General features: G+C 46.3%; 1 protein-coding gene across 1 annotated transcript in view; it reads right to left on the bottom strand.

The window, feature by feature from the left end:
* Positions 1-14,429: 14,429 nt before the first annotated feature.
* Positions 14,430-21,676, bottom strand: part of ABCA4 (ATP binding cassette subfamily A member 4) — a 141,501-nt gene continuing 134,254 nt past the window's right edge. Inside the window, exons 50-51 of the mRNA XM_077746118.1 lie at positions 16,577-16,683; positions 14,430-14,588 (exon numbers count right to left, since the gene is read on the bottom strand). Of these exons, the coding sequence (XP_077602244.1) occupies positions 14,501-14,588; positions 16,577-16,683 (195 nt within the window). The 3' untranslated portion in view covers positions 14,430-14,500. The remainder of the gene's footprint in view (positions 14,589-16,576; positions 16,684-21,676) is intronic.

Below are 21,676 nucleotides of genomic sequence, written 5' to 3'. Positions count from 1 at the left end.
ACTTTTGTTGTTAACATTTTTTAAAGTTTATTTATTTTGAGAGAAAGTGAGAGAAGGCCTGAGCAAGGGAAGGGGCAGAGAGAACGGGAGAGGGAGGAGCCAAGCAAGCTTCATGCTGTCAACTCAGAGCCAGATGTAGGGCTTGAACTCACAAACTGTGAGATCATGACCTGAGCCAAAACCAAGTCAGACGCCTAACCGACTGAGCCACCCAGGCACCCCAGTTGTGTTTTATTTTCTTACTGATTTGTAAGAACTAAAGACATAATTGCTTTGCTAGTCTTATGTCCCATATAATTTCCCACTTGGCATTTTCTTTTTAATTTTGGTTACTTTGTTTATTGATTTATGGAAGCTTTTCCTTTCTTTATAAACAAATTTGACATTCTTTTCCTTCATGGCTTTAGCTTCTGGTGTTATGCTTAGAAAGGCCTATCTACCATAAGGTAACATAAAAATATCCTTTCTATTTTCCGCTAGTACTTTTATTGCTCCTTACTCCATTTGGAATTTTTTTTTTGATACAGGATATGAAATAGGTATCATCTAATTCATCTACATACTTGGATTTGTTTCTAGTCTTTCAATTCTATCTCTGTCTTCCATCCAGTGGCACACCATCATGTTATTTTATTCATTTATTTTAATCTTGTAGTATGAGTCACTTGTATTGCTAACATGGTATCATTCCATTTGAGGATGCATACATAGGTATTAAAAGTAGAGGGGTGCCTGGGTAGCTGAGTTGGTCAAGTGTTCGACTTTGGTTCAGGTCACGATCTCGAGGTTCGTGGGTTCCGGCCCCGAGTCTCCAGCTCAGAACATGGAGCCTGCTTCAGATTCTGTGTCTCCCTCTCTTTCTGCCCCTCCCCTGCTCGCATTCTCTCTCATTTTCTCAAAAATAAACAAACATTAAAAAATTTAAAAAAAAACAAGTAGAAAGTAAAGAAAAGCAATAGTCCCAAAATTCAGGACAGTGGTCACTTCTGAGAGTGAGGTCAGAGTTGTGAGTTGAGAGGTACACACACCTGGCTTCTGGAGTGCCGCCAACATTTTGCTTTCTGACCGAGGCGAGGTTACACAGGGGTCCACCTTATAATACTACAAGCCGCTCCAATGTTTCACTTACTTTCTCTGTAAAGAAGATGTCCCACATCAGAGAGAACAAGCCAGTTTCTCTGGGGTGTGGCTGTGTTCTCCAGCTAACGTGGTAGAAGTTGATAGGGTTTGGATTCTACTAGATAGCTTAGGGAAGGAAAAACATCCAACACACAATTTCAGCAATTCTAGTTATTACAAGCCTTCGGAGAGGGGAAAACAGGCAGTGGCTCGTCCTTTCGAAGTGAGAGCCTTGTGCCGTGTGCACCATCGGACGACTCCTACGCCCATGTCCTTGCTGGACACCTTCACTTGGAGCACCCACTGGCACCCTGAATTCTTGGCAGCTAAACCTGGCTCCCCGTTCTCCCTCAACTGTTCTGTATCTCCCTTGGTGCACTACCTTCTAGCGGTTCTCTGGTACCGTGGGAGTCCTGGGAGCCCTCCTTTTCTCCTTTATGGCTTCCTTTCCTCGTGCTGATTTTCTTTGTGAAAGCCACCCGTTTTCCATCCCTGCTTTTGGTCCCCTCTTTCAACCCTTTGCAGGAGCCTCCTCGCGCTGTGGATCTCCACAATGCCACCTTGGTCATCTTTCTCAACTGCAAATGGGCATCCCGTGCCTCTGTTTAAAACCTGTTTCTGAACTCCAGGAATGAGAAGCCCCTCCTCTCCTGTCTGCCTGCTGGCAAGCCCATCCCTGGAAACACAGCATGAATGCCTTTCTCCTGGGCCATCTTTGCTTCTCCCAGTGGACTCATCCCTTCGCCCCTCCCTCTCCTGGTTAGCTGTCCTGCAGGCCCACGACTGCGGTCTCACGCTCGCTGTAGCTGAGGTTCCTATTGTGTCTTCTGTACTAGCCCGGGTGCGCTGGGGTGGTGGGCGGCTTACTTGCTTTCGTATTGCCATACCCAGCATGCTGCCCAGCACCTAACAGCAGATGCTCAGCTCAGGTCTATTGATCTGTACATGCAAAATAAATCGTCGCGGGCTAGTAGGCCGACAGAAAAATGGGATATGCTGTCTTCTCATTTAAGTAGGCACCTTGGAGCCCCCAAACAGCTGGGAGCCACTGCATGCCTTCGCCCTGCCCCGTCCCCTGTGCATTTAACAGGGCAGTCCTTCATGCTCCGTCCACTTCCCATCAGCACCCCCTCCATGTCAGTGAGTGTATTTCCCCCCCGTCTGTGTGGTGTCGTGGAAGAGTCACTGAATTTGGAGTGGTAGACCTAGGACCTTACCTTGGCTCTGTTAGCAGCTAGCTGTGTGACCTAGGACAAGTCAAAGATTTTCTTCTGAGCCTCAGGCTCTTCTTCTGTAAAGCGACAGATGCAGTGGATTAGACCCCAGGGAGCAGTTTTAGCAGTGCTAAGGGTCAGGGGGCGACAGCTGGAACTGGGGCCTCGACCCTGCCTTTAGCCAGAGCAGCTCTGTGTGTTTTACTCACACGTCTTGGTAATATTTAGTGTGAACAAAGATTTCCCTCTGGCAAAACCTGTTCAAAAATCCACATATTAGATGAATTTTCAAATTCTTTTCCTTTATTATCTCAGGAACTACAAAATCCTCCTTTGTTAATTAGAAAAAGGTCTTGCTGTTCTTCTGAAAAAGATTCTTATCTGCTGGGAAGACTTCTCCTATAGCTTTTATTTTATTATTAAAATTTAATCATAGGTCCAGCTGGTTCTCTGAACTGAATTGACTTGTACCATCCTGGCTTGTTTGTATTTTTATCGTCTTTCTAAACTATGCTTCTGGTTCATGCTGAGATTTGCTAGCTGATTATAAAACACTGTTCTGCCATGAGTTCGTTTTGGAGATTAGCTTGCTGCTGCAAGAGATCAGAGGCACGCCCCAACTTGCTTTCTGTGAATTGAGTGGGAAGAGAAGCACTGGGCTTTGGCAAAATTCATTTTAACATTTGCCATTGAAAAAGCATTTGTTAAAAAAAAAAAAAATCGGTTAGGGGGCACCTGGGTAGCTCAGTCCTTTAGGCGTCCGACTTCGGCTTAGCTCATGATCTCACGGTTCGTGGGTTCGAGCCCCGCGTTGGGCTCTGTGCTGAAAGCTAGCTCAGAGCCTGGAGCCTAGTTTGGATTCTGTATCTCCCTCTCTCTCTGACCATCCCCTGCTCACACTGCTTCTCTCTCTCTCTCAGAAATAAATAAAACGTTAAAATTTTTTTTTAAAAATCGGTGCATTATGAGTATAAAGAAAAACAAAGGCATCTGCTGTGTAACTGCCACATGCAGGGTGCGGTGCTGGGGACACAGGCGGGGACTAAAAAGCAAGACTCTGCTATATCTTCCATTACAGATCAGGAATCTTCCAAGAAATGATCCAATTAACCCCGGATTGTGAGGTCCATAAATGTTTGTTTCCTATTGGAAATAAAGAGAACTTGTGAGCCATTTTGACCTTTTTGGTATAACTTTCAAAGATAAATTTAGTTCAGACTTGGTCTTTGTCATCTGAATCTGAATTCTGTGCTGTTTTTACATTAATGGTTAAGGCACATTACAAAGTCTGTAATAACTGTTATTTGGTGACTGACTTATTGTCACGTATTTCTTCAAATGAAGCAAACTTGCCAAAGAAAGTGCGGACTTTTGCCTCCATGCTTTTGCACCTGCTGTCCCTCATTCTGGACCCCCTTCTGTCTTCACATCTCCTCATTTTGGTTATCTGATTCTTTATGTGTCTGTTGAAAGTGTAACATCTTTTGGGAAGCCCTCCTATCTGGGGTATGCACCCCTCTTGTGTCCTTGTTAAAACACCTTGTGCTAACCCTGGCTGTAGACAGCACTTACATGTTATCAGCTTCATGATCATGACGGTCCTTAGTACTAACTTATACATAGGATTTACTGGCTACTAATCATAAACACAGTAGATACACTTCAACATGAATTCACTTGGGGCACCTGGGTCGCTCAGTTGGTTAAGCATCTGACATGATCTCACGATTTGTGAATTCGAGCCATGAGTCAGGCTCTGTGCTGATAGCTCAGAGCTTGAAGCCTGCTTCAAAATCTGTTTCCCTCACTCTCTGCCCCGCCCCCCACTTTTGCTCTGTCTCTCTCTCAATAATACATAAATATTAAAAATTTTGAAAAAACATGAATTCACTTAATCCTCATTGCTCTGAGATAGGTACTGTTATCATCGCCATTGTATACATGAGGAAACTAAGATACACAGAGGTTAAGTGACTGTCCCAAGGGTCACATAGTTAGCATGTGCAAGAGCTGAGATTATGATCCAGGCAGAGTCTATACTCTCAAGTATGGGAAGTCTGATGCCTTTCCAATGCCAGGACAGTCTTGCTCACAGCTGTATTCCAGGGCCCCACAACTTCCTTGCACTTAGAAGGCAGTAAGGCATCTTGGTTGGAGGAGTGGATGAAGCATGACACTCTTACCTCCAGGAACTTTCCTACATGGTAGTTTGGTCACAGAGAGATCTGTGAGGTCAAAGGCAGAGACTTACCTACAGCTTAGGGCCTGAGGAGGAGGGAGAGACTCATGCTGTCTGGGAGCTGGGGGCTGACTGTGGGCTCAACATTCTCCTACGGGAAACTGGGGGCTCAGCCAGACAGTGACAGTCCCCTCTGGTTGTGTCAGGACATCCTGGAATTCACCTTGTTCTGAATCTTGCACTAGTCACCCAGATGACCTCAGTTTAAGAGAAATACTATGTTTGATTTGCAGAAGTCTATTAAAAACAAAAGCGAAATTTTCTCTCAACGCCGAAGAGTGAAGAAATTAAACCTGCAGAACCATGTGAACAGTAGTTTCCAAAGAGCAAAGAAGGAACAACTTTTTTTTAAAAAAAGGATTTTGAATCCAAAGAAAAGTCTGATCTGGTCTTGCCCCTGCTTCTTTCACATGTAGGACTTCTTCCCAGCACGTGGGGTTCTTGCCTCTTCCCCTTCTCCGGGGACCTTGCAAATCCTTCCCCTTTTCCAGGCTTTCCCAAAGAACTCCACTGCTCACTAATTTCCTAATTTTTGGAAATACAGCATCATTTGCAAGTTGAAGTTAAATGGTAAAGGCAGTTTTATATTTTACCCTCCCACATCAGGTTGTGGGGTTTAAGATGATTTCTGCCAGTATCTTGAGCGTGGCACTCAACCCCTCTGAGCCTTCACACTAATAACAGTTCCACAGTATGGGGTTATGAGGATTAACGGAGGAGGTAGATGGAAAGTGGCTGGCACATTGCCAGACATACACCATGCCCTCACGGGCCGATTTTGTTCATCAGGGCCCCGGAAGCCTCTCTTCACCTCTGGATCCTTTGTGGCCCTGGCAGTGTCCCAGAAGCGACTCTGGGGTGGGAGGTGGTCTTGTCACCCACCACATACAGCAGACACAGACACAGGGAAGTGGGCTAGGGACTGAAGCTACTAATCTAGTGTCTTCTGTTCCCTGGAATGAGAAGGATCCCTTCTAGGCTCCAGAATAGAATGTGCTAGAGCAGCTCAGTCACTGGTTTATTTATTGAGCAAGTCAAGGAGAGTTTGGCTGAGGACCCTAACTTACGTGTGGGGCGTGTCTTTATTTGCCATACGGCCTGCCCCATCTTGATCCTTTGGTGTTTTTTTACGTATAAAAAACTGAGACCAACCCAAACAAAACAAAAAAAAGGTTTACTGGCCCAGAGCTGGCAGAGACACCCGAGGACCAGCTCCTTGATAATGAGGGGCCACTCATTATCAAGCATCCCCAAGGTGTTCGTAACCTCCTGGTTCTTACTCCCTCACAAAGCAGGCTGCAGGGACTTTTCATGAGATTAAAAAGTAACTATCCTAAAGGTTCCCCCATAAACAAAAGGTCACTGGAGCAGAGGCATCACAGACTCAAAGTCAGCAACTTGGAATTGGGCCACCTGATCTCAGGGCTGTGCTGCTAGGGCAGAAAGAAACAGCAGATCTGAGCTGCGAGGATTCCCTGGGTTTGGGTCTGCCACTGTGGTCAGGAGCAGACCAGTCTTTGCCTGGAGATTTTCGTTTTCACAATTCTGAGTTCCCTGTTGTTTAATCAAAGTAGCTGCAACTATGGGGCGGTGAGTGAGGGGCATGACAAGACCTGAATTCTGGGCTGTGGGATCAGGATTTGGTCCTGCCCGTGATTAATGGGGAAATTCTTTTAAAAACATAAGCCCCACTGCTCTGTGCCAAACATTTCCAGGCTGTTAACAGTTGCTAGCATTTGCTAAGCACTTAGCTAAGAAGGCCCTGCACTGGATGTTTGACAGGTGTTTCATTTAATCCTCATAATAGCACGTCAAGGGAGGCCTCAGTGTGAGCATTATATCCCCACTCTTCAGATTTAAAACAGACACAGAGAAATTGGTAACTGGTCGAAAGTGAAACAGTTAGAAAGTGGCAGAACTGGGACCTGAACTCATGTGTGATCAATATCCAAGCTAGTGTGCATTTGGTAGAATTCAGGAAAAATATCAGCAAATTCTCTCCTTTCCCCCCAGCTCAGTGAAATCAGTGGGAATCAAGGTGCTCCCCTCTTCCTTAGAATGTGATCAGCAGCCTCCCCACCCTAGCGTCTTGGAAAGGGGGCATGGATTTACCTCCAGCGTTGTCTCAGGGAGGGAGGCTCAGGCTGGTGATATAGCCCAGCACCGTGGGTGTCTGGCAATTGCCTGATCTGGGTAGAAATAAGGTCCGAGCACAACCTGTACTGTGGGGAATGCGGTGTGAGGAGGCAGGTGTCCTTCCTTTCCTTCCTCTTCAAGGAAAGGTCCCAGTCAGTCTAGATTTGTTTGTTTGTCAAAAGCACCACTTGCAAGGCCTTGGTGGGAATTTTGCCCTGTGACTCAGACTGTAAATGTCCGTGGTAGGGGGGCTGTTGTAGGGAGGAGGATTTGAGTTGGTTTCTATCCAGGACTGAGGTCAAGGTTGAGTGGAGCTCAACTGATGTGCTTTTCTGATTGCTCAGCTTCTCTCCTGCCTCTCCCAGGATTTTAGCGAGGACCTGACCCAGCCCTTTACTTCATAGGGTCTGGGACAGACAGGCCAGGGAGGTGAAGGGATTTGCCCAAAGTCACAGTGCTCTGGGGTGGAGTCAGAGCCGGAACTCTAGTCCCTTGGTATGCTTTTCTCTGCCCTGCCTGGCCCTTTGTTCCCGGTAAACTGACACAGTGAGAACTTAGTGTGCAAAGCCTGCATGCCATTACCTCTGTTGGCATGTAACTGTCTTTTTGTGTTGAAGTTTCTCTTCCAGGAAGAGATACTTGAGTAAGGGCAGTTAACTGTTGGAGTTCTGCCACTGTCTTTCCCTCAGGAACTCTGAGGAGCTCACGGTGAGGCAGCAAGAGCACAGCGGCGCCTGACCTGACAGTGCCTGAAGGGTTAGTTAGGCTGGGCCAGCAGGTTACTCATTCCGCAAATGTTGGTGGAGTGTCAGGCCCAGACCTGGAGGTTACTGTGCTGATACTACACCCGTGCCGGGACAGCAAGGCGCCCACCAGGCGGGTGGAAGCCCCGGACATGTGCTCAGGCGGCCATTCTACAGAGTGCTAATGTTCTGGAGATGACCCGGGCTGCTCCAGGAGCACGGCTGATTTGAGCATGGCTGATGGTATCTCACTCGGGGAGGGGGAGGAGGGGAGGCCAGGAGGACTCTCTGCAAGGGGGAAACAGCGCAACTGGGAATAGAAGGAGGGAAGGGCAGGCGAGGGCTTTCCAGATCAGAGACATGACAGTCTGGGGACAGCACCTAGTTTTTTGCCTACAGCAAGAGCTGGAAGACAGAGAGAGAGGTGGAGAGGAAGTCAGGGGCTAGCCCTTGTGAATCTTGATGAAGACGTTGGACATGTTTCCGAGAGCAGCGGGGCATGAGACCACGATTCCATCTCTTGCTTGCAGCCAAAGCATTTGCGAGAGAGAAACTCTTCAACCCCACAAAAGGAGGCGTTTTTTCAAAACTCTGGGGGCAGAACAAGTCTGGGCCTCTATGCCAAGATAATAATTAACTCTGGCACTCCATGCTGGCCACCAAACCAGCTTTTGGCCTTGGACGTGGTTCAGTTCCAGACCTGAGGCTAGGTAAGCTCCCATAGATCTTACCCCTCGGTGCTTTATTCACTGCCACAGGCTTCAGCGCACACTCGACGATGTGACTGTGGGTTTGTGCTGTCTGTCACCAGCACACTTTCAAACCCTGAAAGCCAAATGCTACATCTGGTGCATTTTTTTGTTTGTTTTTCTAAATGGGACTGTCTTCTTGTTTGTTACTGTTATGAAAGTAATATACATTCCTTACAAAAAATTAAACATCAGAGAAGTGTATGCGATCAAAAGTGGAATTTCTTGCCTCCTTTTATAAGCCCATTTCCCTAAGAAAACCATTATTCTTTCAGACAAAAGGAACGCATATACATGTATGCCCAGACATTTTCTATTGCAGGATCCTATGTAAAAACAGGGTCTCTGGCCCCTTAAAATATCCCCCCAGTTCTTTCTGGAAGTCCCCAGAAGGGTGTCTCACCTGTGTCCATAAACCTGTTGGTTGTCCCTCCACATAGCAACTTCTCTGTCCCCTATCCTGTGCTTCTTATGTATCTGCTGCTCACAGAAACTTGAAAAAAATCGCAGAAGCCGAACACCAAAGTCCATGTCATGGGTGTCATGTCTCCGAAGACTCTAGTCCTTGGCTGGCAGAGTTGGGACGGTGAGTTTCAGGCAGATATGGGGAAAAGGCCATCTGCTCACCATGTGCCAACCACCCTTTGTCATCAGGGGCCCAAGGCTGCTCTGCTTAGATCCTGAGACTCGACACATCTCTCCTGAGCGGGCCCATCAATTTCTGCTGCTGGAAGCCTGAAATTCAGTCTGGGAATCAAGTGGAAGGGGAGATGCTCTTATTTTATTGTCCCTTCCCACCCTCACAAAGAAAAGTCTCTTCCTTCTTGTCCTTTGTCTTCAAAGAGTTTCTATTAATTTGTAGAAGCTCTTTACATATTATCAGGATTGCGTATTATTTACCTTTACATATTATCACTTTTTTTTAAATTTTTTTTTTAATTTATTTCTAGGAGAGAGAGAGACAGCATGAGCAGGGGAGGGTCAGAGAGAGAGGGAGTCACAGACTGAAACAGGCTCCAGGCTCTGAGCTGGCAGCCAGCACAGATCCCGATGCGGGGCTCGAACCCACGAACCGCGAGATCATGACCTAAGCGAAAGTCGGACGCTTAACCGACTAAGCCACCCAGGCGCCCCTATTATCACTTTTAATCTAAATGGAAAATATTTGTATCAGCTTATCTTTAGCATTGTTAGTCTTGTCCTTTGTCCTTAAGAAGGGTCAAAATCTATTTAGTCTAATCCACGTAATTTCTCCTTTATTGCCTCTGTGTTAAGGACGCTTCCACTGCAAGATTAGCATCATATTCTTTTCTAGCAGTGTAGGAGTTGTAAGTTTAACACTTTCACCTGTCTGGAATTTGTTCTTGTGAATGTTGTGTGTTAAGTGGAGTTTCTTTAAAATTCCCCAGAGGGGCACCTGAGTGGCTCAGTCAGTTAAGTGTCCAACTTCAGCTCAGGTCATGATCTCACAGTTTGTGGGTTTGAGCCGTGCGTTGGGCTCTGTGTTGACAGTTAGCTCAGAACCTGGAGCCTGTCTTCAGATTCTGTGTCTCCCTCTCTCTCTGACCCTTCCCTGCTCATGCTGTCTCTCCCTCTCTCTCAGAAAGAAATAAAATATTAAAAAAAAATTCCCCAAAGAGTTGGGTGTAGAAGCTAAAAGCTAGAGAAGAGAGAGACCAAGAGACTCAGCTGGCTCTTGGATGCCCTGCAGGGGAGAAGCCTATTTACTGAAAACATAGAGAATTGTGCTCTTGGCCAGTTTGCAGTTCCATCTGCTTCCTGCTGAGAACGACTCTCAAACTTGGTGTCTTCAAAGCCAGTCTTTTCTGGGTGACCTTAGTCCAGGCTTCAGAAGTTTGGACTGGGTTCAGGACTGCATTTTGTTGCAGGTGAGGTAAGCTGAAGTATCACTGTAGATAAACTGAGGACTGAGTTTCAGAGGAGGCTGGGGCTCTCCTATCCACAATGTCCAGCCCTACCCTGGTGGGTGGGCAAGTAACCACAAGTTCTAAGCTTCTCTGAGACCCCAAGATCCTCGATGACTCTTGGCTAACTTCATCAATGATGGTAACTCTTTGTACCTGGCACTTTTTGGGACCTCAAAAATAGTCATTTGTTGGATTGTCACAGAGCCATGAGGAAGGAAGTATGGGAGGGAAAGAAGATGATGGTCAATAGGAGAACTTTCATGGCAGTTCAGTACAGGGGAGATGACATCCCTCCATCATATATTCAGCAAGTATTAGTTGAGTGCCTACCATGTGCCAGACACTTTTCTAGGAGCATAAGTGTGTGTTTTTTTTTTTTTAATCAAAAACCAAATTTCCAATACCAGCTGGGTGTCCAGCAATTCAACTCAATCTTGACACTAACTGTTGGAAGTTAGCACAGGTTAAGTCCCACAAGACTGCCCCGCTTTAGATGCCAGCTACAAATGGGGTCCCCAGGCTACCAGTATTTCTGCCCCGCTGACTACAAATCTGGGGGTTCCCACAATCCTTCTACCCCCTTGGGTTTGATAATTTGCTAGAACAATACACAGAACTCAGGAACTTATACTTACGATCACATATTATTGTAAAGAATATAAATGGACCTGGGGGGCCTGGGGGGCTCAGTTAGTTAAGCTGGTCCAACTTCAGCTCAGGTCATGATCTCATGGTTTGTGGGTTCAAGGCCCACATCAGGCTCTCTGCTGTCAGCTCAGAGCCTGGAGCCTGCTTCAAATTCTGTGTCTCCCTCTCTCTCTGCCCCTCCCTTGCTCAGTCTGTCTCTCTCTCTCTAAAAAATGAACAAACGTTAAATTTTTTTTTAAACAATATAAATGGATCAGATTAAGAGGTACATAAGATGAGGTCCAGAAAGTTTCCAGTGCAGGAGTTTTTGTCCTGGTGGAACAGGGGTATATAACGCTCCCAGTATATGATTATGTTTAACAAATTGAAAGTTCCCCAAACCTGTTGTTTAGAATTTTTTAATGTTTTTTTTTTTTTTAATTTATTTCTGAAAGAGAGAGACAGTGTGAGCAGGGGAGGGCCAGAGAGAGAAGGAGACACAGAATCTGAAACAGGCTCCAGGCTCTGAGCTAGCTGTCAGCACAGAGCCTGATGCAGGGCTCGAACCCACAAACTACGAGATCATAACGTGAGCCGAAGTTGGACGCTTAACCGACTGAGCCACTCAGGCGCCCCTAGAATTTTTATATAGAGTTTCATTATATAGGCACAGCTGATGAAATCATTGGCAATTGGTGATTGAACTCAACTTTCAGCCCTTCCCCCAGTCTCCAGATCTAACCACATGGTTTGCTTCCTCTGGTGACCAGCCCCCATGCTGAAGCTATATAGGGGGCCCACCACTAGTCACCTCAGCAGCATAGATTTAGCTGTGGTCAGAAAGAAGTATGCTGTGAATAAAAATATTTTCATCATAATACGAGGAAGAATAAAACTATATTAAATGAAATGAAATGAGATAACCATGAAACCGTTAAAGAGATACCCATTAAATGAAACAGAACAAGGTACCATCACTGATGAAGTTAGCCAGGCGGCACTGAAGATCTTAGGGTCTCAGAGCAGCTCAGAACTCACGGTTACTTGCCCACCCCACCAGGGTAGGGACGACATTGTGGGCAGGAGAGTCCTGGACCCTCTGAGACTCAGTCCCCATGGTCTACAGTGATTCTTCAGCTTGCCCCTATATGCAGCAAACACAGCCTGAACACATCCCTCCAAACCCATGGGTGTTAAGAGAGACAGACTTAGGTTCAGATCTTAGCTGTCTCTCTCATTAGCTCCACGAGTTTGGTAGATAATTCAATCTCCCAGTTTGAGTGGCCTTATCTTAAAAGCAGGGGTAAGAATAACTACTTCACAGGCTTATTTTGAAAGCTTTTAGCTCATAATGGGAACCTGACAAATGGTTTGTGTTCCTCTCATTCCTATTATGTCTCTTTAGCCTACTCTGTTTGCCATGGGTGGGGGGTAGTTAAGGAGTCACAGCCTTTGCCACACAATTATTACAGCTTGGGGCATCTGGTGTTTGTGAGCAGAGAGGACAATTTGAAAATAGGAAGGACTCCACCCAACCTGTCTGATATACAGTGTCTGAGAGGAACCAGCCAGGTGCACTTAAAGCCTTTTGTGTGACTGTTAAGACGAAGGGCAGAACAGCTGTTTGTGTGCACGAGTGAATATTGATCTCCTGGAACTCACTTTTGTCACTGGGTATCTGAAAACCTGTCCTGTGCTCCTGAGTAGTGTCCCTTGAGCTGAGGGCACTTGGGAAGGGTAGGAGTGTGGCAGTGGGTCCCCCTAACCTTTGGTTCTGGCCTTATTGGCACTGGTACAAATATACTAGGGGACATCCTAGACCAGCAGGACACATATGACCAAGATGTAGAGTTTTTTGTTGTAAGTTTTGTATATACCAGTCAATTCTTGACTATAAGATCAAGAAACAATTGTGTCTTCTGGATAAAAGGAGCAAACCTAGGTATCATAGGTGTGATGTGATAAAAAGTGTTGCAGAAGGAATATGGAAATTGGGGCAGACAGATCTGGGTGAATCCCAACTCTGCGAATTACCAGTTATATGATCTTGAGTCTCTCTGAGCCCCAGGTTAATCCTCTTAATAAAAGTTGGGATAATAATATCTAGAATTAAATGACATAGAATGAATATCATGTATGTGAAAGTATCTTACATATATGTTCTTATATTTGACAAAACAGATATAAAATGACACGAACATCATTTTGAAGACTACTTAAAGGTTTATTTTAATTAAAATAAACTAATTCCTAAATCCTAAATCTTAAAGTTCCCTCAAGATTTCAGGTGTCTTTATTCCAGATCACAATGGGTGGTGACAGTGCCCACCAGTTGGGTGAGTTACAAACTCCTGTCCCCAAGGCATCATGGGCAGCAGAGCGACAATCATCATTGGATTGTCCTGATCTCTTGACCTCTGTATCAAGACACAGGGTACTGGACTGGCTCTTACTAGGGCCAACCACTCAACTCCTCATATTAATGAACTGTAATGACATTATTACCTTCGTTCTTCAGAATAGAATAGTATTTTTGATAGCCATCTCTTCAAGCTTGAATCATGTTATTGAAAGTTGATTACAAATGCTTGACTCTCTATAAATTCATTGTTAATGATAAATATTTTTTATGTTTATTTATTTGTTTTGAGAGAAAGAGAAAGTAAAAGTGCACATGCAGGGAAAGGGCAGAGAGAGAGGTGAGAGAGAATCTCGAGCAGTCTCCACACTGTCAGCAGCAGAGCCTGGTGTGGGGCTCGATCTCACAAACCATGAGATCATACCCTGAGCCCAAATCAAGAGTCGGATGCTCAATGACTGAGTCACCCAGGTGCCCCAAGATAAAGATTTTTGATATCTGTCTTGAAACTTACCTTTTGATTAATTATATCAGGTTGATGTTTCTTAGATTTTTTTTAGGTATTGACTACTCACTCACAAATGTCGTTAGATCACACACAAATGATGTTTAAATGTTTATGGCCTGGAAACGGATAAGTTGACATAGAAAAGCCAAAATATTTGTGTTAGGTACCTTGTAGCTGCTTTAAATGGAATCATCTCCTACTGGCTGTTTAAAGCAGCTGAACGTGATTATTTTTCCATTTTCTTCTCTAGATCCTCAATAGTGTTCCACAGAGTGTCAATGAGGCTTAGTCTCAGCAAATGCCAGTCAGGGTTCAGCCAGTGATGCAGCAGTCCTGCTAAGTGTAAGCCAAAAAAAAAAAAAATCTAGGGAGTGTTCAAGAAACACATATCTTGGTCTAGAAGCTGTGCCTGGGTGGCTGCAGGGCTGGGCTATTAGCATGTTGGCTCAGGGGCTGAACACAGGCCCACACAGAGGCCTCATGGCTGTTTCAGACATGCTCATCTGAGTGGCCGCTCACTGGCATGGGGAATCAGAAAAAAGAAGCCTGAAACATATGGTTCTTGCCCTCTGACATGGCAGAACACGAACTGTTACAGACCACGGCATTGGCAGCTTTGGGGGAGATGCAGCTTTGCCGTGCAAGAGGCAGGGAAGATGTGACGGGGCTGGGCTCTGAGGGTTCACCCTGCGATGCACGTGGGTGGTGGGCAGCAAGGTAATGTGAACATTACCTAGCCTCCCATGCTGCCAGCCAGCATGAGTCGGCGTGGGTTTCTTACCAGGCTCAGAGTCACCAGACAATGAGAAGGCATTTTTCTGCAGAAATCCAGCTCAACTGATGAGGCAGCATCAAGGAATAAATGGGCAGGCTCTTGTTTAGAATGTCATTGTCATATTTATCAATGCATGAATCACCACTGGCTGCAGGAAACTGGGCTCCATGAAGCAGGGTGGGTTCCATCCTCTGAAATGATAGAATTGGCATTTCAGGTAAATCACTGACATGGCCTACACCCAAATTCCCCTTGGGCCTTTGTTAACCAAACGAGCACAGGTTCCGTCCTGTCCAGAGCTCCTGTGGCCCTGACTAGACCGGACATGGATCTGCTCCAGGCCCCAGCCCCCAACACAGCCTGTATTCTCTAGAATCCAGAAGTCCATCAGTGGACCTAAGGCCCCAAAGCTTTTGTATTTTCATAGCAAGTACTCCCGGTTGCCCTGGGTTTGGGGCTACAAATGTCGCAAGGAAGACAGTCCAGGAGCACTCGGGCATGACCCTCCCAGTGGCCCCTCTTCTCAGGAGTCGGTCTGTTTCAGAGCCAACTCTGAGCTCTATGGCCCACGGGCAGAAGGTTACTGGGGGATTATCGAAGGATTAGGGGGCTTTGCTGAGTGAGCATGGATGGGGTACTTTCTGCCAGAGTGACTTTTCTGAAAGAGATCTGATCACGCCACCCCTCTCTGGCTCTACATCTCCTACAGCTGTATTTAGAAAAGTGTTGCCCAATCATCCTCTTCAACAAACTCATCCAGCAAAGGGAGTGATCATAAAAATGCAGATCCCTGGGTCCACTCCCTGACCTGCTGAATCCGAGTTTCTGTGTGCAGCATTCGGGAACCACAGTTAAAACAAGCTCCCCCACGGATTCTCATGTACACGAAAGTTTAAGAACCAGGGCACATTATAGGATAAGATCCCGACTGCAGAGCCTGGAGTACAGGCCCACCAGGATGCAGATCTGTCTGCCTCTATCTTCTCACCCCCCGGAAGCACCAGCTCACCCTGTACTCCCAGCTTCTAGCCAAACTGATGCACTGCACAGAATCAGGGGCTCTCACCCCCGTGTTGCTCCCACTGCTTAGAACACACTCCCTCCCATTCCCCCTCCTCCTTCCCTTTGTTTTCTTTTACTCCTTTTACCAATGTACTCAGTCATGTCTCCTTTGGGTTAAGCATGCCTCTTACCTCTTAGTGGTGCTTATGCCAACTCATAACCATTTGGGTACTACTCTTCCTTCTCCCCATCGGACTGGAATGAGTTCCACGGGAATAGGGGCCACGTCTTGTCCCCAGTTTCCCAGTGTGTACTATGCTTCCTGGCCCTTAGTAGAGGCTAGGAAACAGTTGCGCATGAATCAAGTTCTCAAGCTAGAGGCACCAGAGATTTGGGTTTACTGGGTTGAGTACATCTTCTTAACAGAACTCCAAGGGCAGCAGTGGTATTTATTTTAAATTCTCTTAAGGACAACAAAGGGATTGATGCAGAAGCAGCTCAGGCAGTAAGATTAACCATGCACAGTTTGGTAGACATGATTAGGCATACAATATGCAACAAAGTACAAATGGAAGTACCATCACAAGTCCCACTATGGTCCTGTCCAAACTGTGCAAAACCACGCTCAGAGGCCTGTGGTTGGACTGGGAGCCCACTGGGGCAGCTGGTTGGGGGCAGGCTATAGCCGGGAGTCATGGAACCCAGAGGCTGGAAACTAAGAGGTCCTATCTCAAGACTTTCAAGGAGAAAGGAGTCAGAGGTCTGGGTCAGGATTGCCGGACACACCAAGGGTTGGCACTCCTAAGACCAAGTAGGGTCACCGAGTCCTGAAGGCAGTGGCTGTAGAAGGGGCCGCAAACACCACCATCAGCAAGAGTCCGGAACCAGACAAAAACTGGGGCCAAGAACTGTGAAGAGTCTGGAAAAGGTAAAGCTAGCATGACCTCCCATGAGCAGCGTAGCAGGCCTGTGCGATGGGGTTTTATGATGAAGGCCTTGTTCTGGGCAGTCCACTGAAGACTAGCTGTGGGCCCTGTGTGTGAGTTTGTGGGAACGTGGCACCAGTGGGAGGGTGGGGATCTGTCTGGGCCTGATGTTGAGAAACCCTTGATAACCATCTTAAAACATCTCCCCCCCCCCCCCCCCCTTAAATAAGCAACAGACTTTTATTCCTCACGATTTTGGAGGCTGGGCATTTACGAGCAGGGTGTCAGCATGGTGGAGTTCTGGTGAGGGCCATCTTCTGGGATGCAGACTGCTGCCTTCTCTTGTGTCCCCACATGGCTGAAAGCAGAGGGAGGAAACAAGCTTTCTTCCTTCTTGGACTCTGCTCCAGACCACCGCTTTTGTGGTTTTAAAAGAGGCCACCATCCCTCTTTCTGCTCTGGCCAACCATAACTCTATCTCTTGCCACCCACATGAAGTCAGATCACAGAATGGTAGGCCTGTGTGTTTTCACGTTTGGAGCATTCTCAACAGCCCTAAAGCTGTGAGCCTTTTTACTTTTGCAGGCGTCTCTGACAGGAGATGTGGGCTCCAAAGCACCCACTGCCGGCTTTACCTCTGCATGCCTTTTCCAACCGCAGCCCTGATGGGAGGCTCCTGTCCAGCCTCTCCTTGCACTTGGAGTCTGTTCTCAGGGCCCCAGGGCGTGTCAGCTCCAGAGTGTTTTTAGTCCAAGTGTCGCACCACCTGCGCTTCTTTAGCTTTCTTAAACCCTTTGTCTCTTCATTTCTAGTTTGGCCGGCATCTGCCTTTCCATTCACCTCATCACAGAGCCCATGAAACAATGTTTGTTCTTCGGATTTCCCATGGAACGATGCTGCTGGGGAGTGCTGTGGGGAAATACTGTCCCTGTGACCACCCCTCCCCCCCAGCTTCTGTCCCTGCAGGGCCCGATGCTCCCTGCTCAGTTCTGTGCATCACCTTGGCCCCCTGGTCTCTCTGCACACAGTTACGACACTGTTGCAGACCCCTTCTCCGCCTATCCTACTGCCTAGTCCCCAGCTTTGCATCTCATTAGTGTTTTAGAAACTGCAAAATATATCCCTTCCTTTCTTTCTTCTTTCCTCCCTTTCACCTCTTTGGTGGTAATTATAGAAATACCATGCTTTCTGGGAAGAGAGTCTGACAAGCATATACATGCAGTTTTGGCCTTTGCTTGATACCTCTTTGTTTCTCTGCTCTTTTTTCCTTAAAAAATTTTTTTTCATCTTTATTTACTTTTGAGAGAGAGAGAGACAGCGTGCAAGTAGGCGAGAGACAGAGAGAGAGAGAAAGAGACACAGAATCCAGAGCTGTCAGCACAGACCCCGATGTGGGGTTTAAACCCATGAACCACAAGATCATAAGCTGAAGTTGGATGCTTAACTGACTGAGCCACTCAGGCGCCCCTCTCTGCTCATCTTTTCAATTAAAAGAGTAGAAGGTGTGAGTATGGGCTGAAGACCCGATGGGGGCCATTAAGACTTGGGCCTAATTCTGGCTCTGATGTGCTATCTCCCTCTGGCCTTGGGCAAGTTCCTTAAATCTTTTTACTGTCTGTAATGAAGGGTTTAGGCTGTTTCTCAGAGACAAGCTGAAAATTGTTAAAAATGCTAATTACTGAAAATATCTTCATAGCTGCATCCATTGGCAAATTCCACGTTTCTTTTTGCAAGGTCCAGGGTCAGATACCCTAGTTTCCCTCTACCTTAGCACTTTCAGATAGCTGGCCTATTTTTTTATAGAACATCAAAAATAGGCATTCATTATTTGTACTTATTAAAAATAAAAAAAATTCCTGAGCAAATTTAGGCAGAATGTACTTATCGAAGGCAAGGTCTGTTGCCAATTAAAGTGTGTGTATGCGTGTGTGTGTGTGTGTGTGTCCCTGCTGTGGGCCATGTTTATGTTATGTAATAACTGATCTTTGAACCCTGAGTGTTATCTGGTGAGTAGCTGGTTGGATTTGGGATTCACATAGCTTGGGAGTTGTTAGTAGCCTTTCTGGGAACCAGATAATTTTAGGGAGTTTCAATCTTGCTTGATAAACACTCTCTCCCCCTGATCTATCCAACACCAGCCCAGCTGGTTTTCAGGGCCAGTGATCTTGCTCACTACATCTTCCTAGAGACAAGCTCTGAATGATTAGCGTGGAGCCGGCTGCTGAGCTCCTGGCAGCCCGCCCCAGGCTTGCGGAAAGTGTTCTGTGTTTCTTGAGGACATTTGTACTTCTAAGCAGAGGTTTCCAGGCTTGCTCTGTTGAGAAGCTTTAACACCCTACACAGCTGCCAGAGTGTCTTCGGAGGGAGCATGTGAGCTTCCCCATGTGGGATGGAGAGCCCAGTTTACTTCCCTTCAAGGCAAGCTCCTTGTAGCTGACCCAGGGCCTGTTGCTGCCAGCGCACAGGGCCTAGGGGCCTGTTACAGCACTGGCTTCCTGGCTTCAGTCTAGAAGGGCTCGTTTTTGGCTGTTGGGTGAGTCAAAAATGTTATTTCTATCACATCACTTAAGTCAACCAATCTAGTCTGCTGTAACCAAGATGCAAACAAATTTGGGCCACTTCATAGTCTGGGAGGAGTATGTGCTGCATTGTTGGGCAGCTCCGCCCCCTCCCAGCCCCTACTCACACACTCACGCTCATGCACACGCACGCATGCACACGCACACACACATACACACACACACCCTCAGGAACCCAGAGTCCTTCTAACTTGTAGCTCTGCCATCCCAAGTCCTTGAGGTCATTTCTACGGTTGAAGCTGGGTTACCACAAAACCAAGTCCAGACAGCAGACTGAAGAAGAGAGCATGGAAGGGCACTCCTGTTCAGTGGTGCACATTATCACTTCCATTTCATTCTGCCAGAGTGAACTCAGTGACAACACCACACTTTACTACAAGTGTAAGGAATGCAGTCCCTACCTGGGCAACCACACACCAAGCCACTACTCTCTTATTGTGGAAGAAGAGAATGGACACTACATTGCACTGTGATAAATCTTAGCCATGACTACAACTATATGCAAGTCCTCCTAGCCAGTCTCTGAACACGGAGGTAGCCTTGGGGACAACCATCACATGCTCCCACCAGTAGTGAGAGTTCCCACCACCTATGACTTTGCCAGATTTGATAGTTTTTATGGACAGAATGTTTGTGTCCCCCTGAAATTCATGTATTGAAATCTAGTCTCCAGTGTGGTGGCATTAGGAGGTAGGGGTCTTTGGGAAGTAATTAGGTCATGAGGGTGGAGCCCTTATCCATGGGTCGAATGCCCTTCTAAGAAGAGACTAGAAAGCTAGACTGCTGCCTTTCTGCATGTGTGGATACAACAAAAAATCAGCAATGTGCAACCCAGAAAAGGGCTCTCACCAGAGGCCGACCATGTTGGTGCTCTGATTTCCATCCTCTAGAACTATGAAAAGTACTTTTCTGTTGGTCATAAGCCACCTAGTCTATGGTACTTTCTTATAGCACCCCAAACTGACTTAAGGTAGTATTATTTGACTTCCTAATTTTTGCCCACTTGCGAGGTATGCAGTATTTGTTATTTGGATTTCCATTTCCTTGATTAGTAGTGAGACTGAGCATCTTTTCATATGTTTAGTGACAATCTGAGTTTCCTCTTCTGTGAAGTGCCTATTCATATTCCTTGCTCATTGTTCTCTAGGGCTGTTTGTCTTGTTTTTTTGAATCATAAGAGTTCTTTATATCTGGACACTAGGTGGGGGAGGAGAATGATTAAAAACAGGGAGATGAGAAAATGAAGGCCTTTAAGGGATTTGGTTTGGCCGGATTATACATATATAATGGGGACTGACAAGGAATAAAACTGGAAGGGTAAACTGAGGACAAATGAAAGGCTATTGATGCCAAGTGGGGGTTTTGTACCTTATTCTTAGGGTTATGAGAATCACTGTAAACTTGAATAGGTGCACGATCCTTTTGGGAAGACTTCTCTACTGCCTCCTACTTCCTGCTCGTCAGGATTCAGTGGGCTTCCTCTGGGCTCCTATAGGTCACTCATTCATATTCTCTCTCCCCTTTTCATTCCCTCTTCTTTCTATCTCAGTCCATTCAGACCACTACAATAGAATACCATGGCCTAGGAAGCTTATAAACAGCAGAAATTTATTTCTCACAGTTTTGGAGGCTAGAAGTCCAAGATCAAGGTGCTGGAAGATTGTGTGTCTGATGAAGATCCTCTTCCCAATTTCACAGATGGCTGTCTTTTCCCCGTAACTGTGCAGGACAGAAGGGGCAGGGGAGCTCTCTAGGGCAGGACTAATCCCATTCATGAGGGCTCTGCCTTCATGACCTAATCACCTCCTAAAGGGCCCCCCACCTCCAAATACCATCACGTTGGAGGTTAGATTTCACCATATGAATTTCGAGGGGACATAAACATTTGGTCTACAGCACTCTCTTCCTAATGAATTGACCCAATCTGTTTCTGGGACAGCTTCCCAACCGGAGTGATGTTAGAGCTTTATTCTTGTTTCACGGTAATTAGCACAGTGCCTGGTTCAAAACAGCTGCTCAGCAATGATTACTGAACAGAATTCAAGAGCTTAATTTTGGGAAGCATAGTATCAGTGGATGGGAAAGAAGACAGGCCAGCCTAGTTACAAGCTGGAACATCACCCCGGCAAAAAGCAGTAAAGGTAGTGGAGAAAGGGCAATGGTAAAAGCGAGATAAGAGGGACAGCTGGGAATGACCTAGTGATGCTCGAAGCTGCATCTGACACCTGGCCAAATGCAGAGTGAGGAGGAGGAGGAGGGGAAGGAGGAGGAAGGGGACTCTGAGATGTTGAGCCTTAGGATGGGGAGAAGAGTCATGCCTATAACAGGGACAGGAAGGCAGATCAGTTCAGAATCTCAGAGACTGATGATAATTAAAAATTTTAAAAACATATAAAGTTGCCTCCTAATTAGCATTCTCAAAGTTTATGTCTTTATGGTGGTGGTACTCCAAAAAAAGGGATACTTTGTCCAAATAGGGGACTAAAAATAAATGTGGGCCTCCTAGTTCTTCCCTGACATTTTTGCCCAAGAGCCCATACTTAATCAATCAACCAACTACCTGTGCTATTTTGTTTCTGTAGAGCTTCTTAGTTAGCTGAGGGAACAAACATGGATATTTGGAGCTGGGCCCTTAGACACTGCTTTAGGCCAAGAGTTGATGCTATGCCCGTAACATATATTGTTGCCTGAGACCTGGTGGATGTGAAGCAGGTAAAAGGCCAAGCTCAGTGACCCATTCCTCTAGGCTGGTTGCTGTCAGTTGTTATCGAT

Source organism: Crocuta crocuta, unplaced genomic scaffold (assembly GCF_008692635.1).
Source record: "Crocuta crocuta isolate KB4526 unplaced genomic scaffold, BGI_CrCroc_1.0 scaffold48, whole genome shotgun sequence".
Classification (NCBI taxonomy): domain Eukaryota; kingdom Metazoa; phylum Chordata; class Mammalia; order Carnivora; family Hyaenidae; genus Crocuta; species Crocuta crocuta.
The sequence above is the reverse complement of the archived record's forward strand: the minus strand, read 5'-3'. Positions and strand labels throughout refer to the sequence as shown.